Below are 2,341 nucleotides of genomic sequence, written 5' to 3' on the forward strand. Positions count from 1 at the left end.
AACAGAAAAAATAGATGAAGTTAACCCAGTGGACTAAAATGACAACTGTGAAACCTTTTTGGACCCATAGGTTAAAAATGAAACCTTTGGACTAAACTGGCAAAATGGCCCAAACCACAAGGACTAAAATGACATTTAACTCTTATTATTATGTATACATTATATTCTGATATCGAAAATAAAACTCAATTAAGGATTTTTATTCAGAAAGGGATGTCGATGCTTTTATTGCCCGTCTACCTACTATCCTAATTTATCCTGCTGATTGAAATGAAAAATTTAACTTATTAAAAGAAAAAAAAGATCACCCACCCTATAAAATCTCAAAACCCTAAAAACCCATTTCTTATTTTCCTAAAACCCTAGCCACCACCATTCCGGCAACTCCTTCCGCCACAAACATCCACCATGTCCGACGTTGAGCTCCACCGGTCCGATAAGAAGAAAAAGAAGAGCAAGTCAAAAGACACCACCGAAAACCCCCCCGCCGCCACCGAAGATTACTTGATCAAACCACAAAGCTTCACACCAGCAATCGACACATCCGAATGGCCCATTCTCCTCAAAAACTACGACCGATTGAACGTCCGTACCGGCCACTACACTCCTCTCCCATCCGGCTACTCTCCTCTGAAGCGTCCTCTCGCTGAATACATCAGGTATGGTGTCATTAACCTCGATAAGCCTGCTAACCCTAGCTCACACGAGGTTGTTGCTTGGATTAAACGGATCCTTCGGGTCGAGAAAACGGGCCACAGCGGTACACTCGACCCCAAAGTCACTGGTAATTTGATTGTTTGCATTGATAGAGCCACTAGGTTAGTTAAGTCTCAGCAAGGTGCTGGTAAAGAGTATGTTTGTGTTGCTAGGTTACATTCTGCTGTCCCTGATGTTGCCAAAGTGGCCCGTGCACTCGAGACGTTGACCGGTGCGGTTTTTCAACGTCCACCGTTGATTTCCGCGGTTAAGCGGCAGCTTAGGATTAGGACTATTTACGAGAGTAAGCTGTTGGAGTATGATGCTGAGAAGCATTTGGTTGTGTTTTGGATTAGTTGTGAGGCCGGGACTTATGTGAGGACTCTGTGTGTTCATTTAGGGTTGATTTTGGGGGTCGGTGGGCATATGCAGGAGTTGAGAAGGGTTCGGTCCGGTATTATGGGCGAGAAGGATAATATGATTACTATGCATGATGTTATGGATGCACAGTGGATGTATGATAATTATAGAGATGAGAGTTATTTGAGGCGTGTGATTATGCCGTTAGAGGTGTTGTTGACTAGTTATAAGAGGTTAGTGGTTAAGGATTCTGCGGTGAATGCTATTTGTTATGGTGCTAAGTTTATGATTCCGGGTTTGTTGAGGTTTGAGAATGGTATTGAGAACGGGGAGGAAGTGGTTTTGATGACAACGAAAGGGGAGGCGATAGCGTTAGGTATAGCGGAGATGACTACCGCTGTAATGGCCACTTGTGATCATGGTGTTGTAGCGAAGATTAAGAGGGTGGTGATGGATAGAGATACCTATCCTAGAAAATGGGGGCTGGGTCCGACTGCTTCGATGAAAAAGAAGCTGATTTCTGAAGGGAAGTTGAGCAAACATGGAAAACCGAATGAGAAAACTCCGGCTGAGTGGACGAGGAACGTTGTTCTTCCTACTGGTGGTGACTCTATCGTTGCTAGCCTTGCTGCTGCGCCTGCAGCCGAACAAGCTGTGGAGGAAGCTGCAGATACCATGAAAGTTGACAGTGAGAAGAAGAAAAAGAAGAAGAAGAAGAAGGACAAGGATGATGAAGATGGTGATGCAGGGGTTAAACGGAAGTTAGAAGATTTAGAAGTTGAAGAAACACCCGTGTCCAAGAAAAAGAAGGTTGAAGCAGAAGAGGAGAAGGCGGAAGGTGAGACGACCGAGAAGAAGAAGAAAAAGAAGAAGAAAGATGGGGATGTAGCTGAAGAGGAAAAGGCAGAAGGGGAGACTACAGAGAAGAAGAAGAAAAAGAAGAAAGACGGGGATGTAGCTGAGAACGGAGATGGCGATAAATCCGAAAAGAAAAAGAAAAGTAAAGACACTGAAGATGGTGAAGAACCAAGCAAAAGTGAGAAGAAGAAGAAAAAGAAGAAAGACGCAGAGGATGAGTAGGTATAAGATGGTTTTTTAAATTTTCAAGTTGAGCTTTGAAGTTCTTGAATTCATGGCTCCAATAGTTGCATTTAGAGTTGAATTTCTATGTTTATCTTTTCTATTCTTGCTTAAGTTGCTATGTATTTTTGATATGTTTTGTATGGATTTTGCTCACCTGGAGTTTTGAAGCTTTTGTAGTTTCTTATAAGCAGCTTTTAAGGCA

The 2,341-nt window shown here is 42.8% G+C and overlaps 1 protein-coding gene across 1 annotated transcript; it reads left to right on the forward strand.

Annotated features, from left to right (window-relative positions):
• The first annotated feature begins 328 nt into the window (after positions 1-328).
• Positions 329-2,341, forward strand: LOC110904037 (H/ACA ribonucleoprotein complex subunit 4). Its single transcript, XM_022149848.2, has one exon. It carries the CDS (start codon positions 409-411, stop codon positions 2,134-2,136), a length of 1,728 nt encoding a protein of 575 aa, XP_022005540.1. The 5' UTR covers positions 329-408; the 3' UTR covers positions 2,137-2,341.

This window comes from Helianthus annuus, chromosome 14, assembly GCF_002127325.2.
Source record: "Helianthus annuus cultivar XRQ/B chromosome 14, HanXRQr2.0-SUNRISE, whole genome shotgun sequence".
NCBI lineage: Eukaryota > Viridiplantae > Streptophyta > Magnoliopsida > Asterales > Asteraceae > Helianthus > Helianthus annuus.

Excerpts from the sequence above, each read along its gene's own strand:
- LOC110904037 (XM_022149848.2), top strand. The coding sequence starts at position 409 with ATGTCCGACGTTGAGCTCCACCGGTCCGATAAGAAGAAAAAGAAGAGC.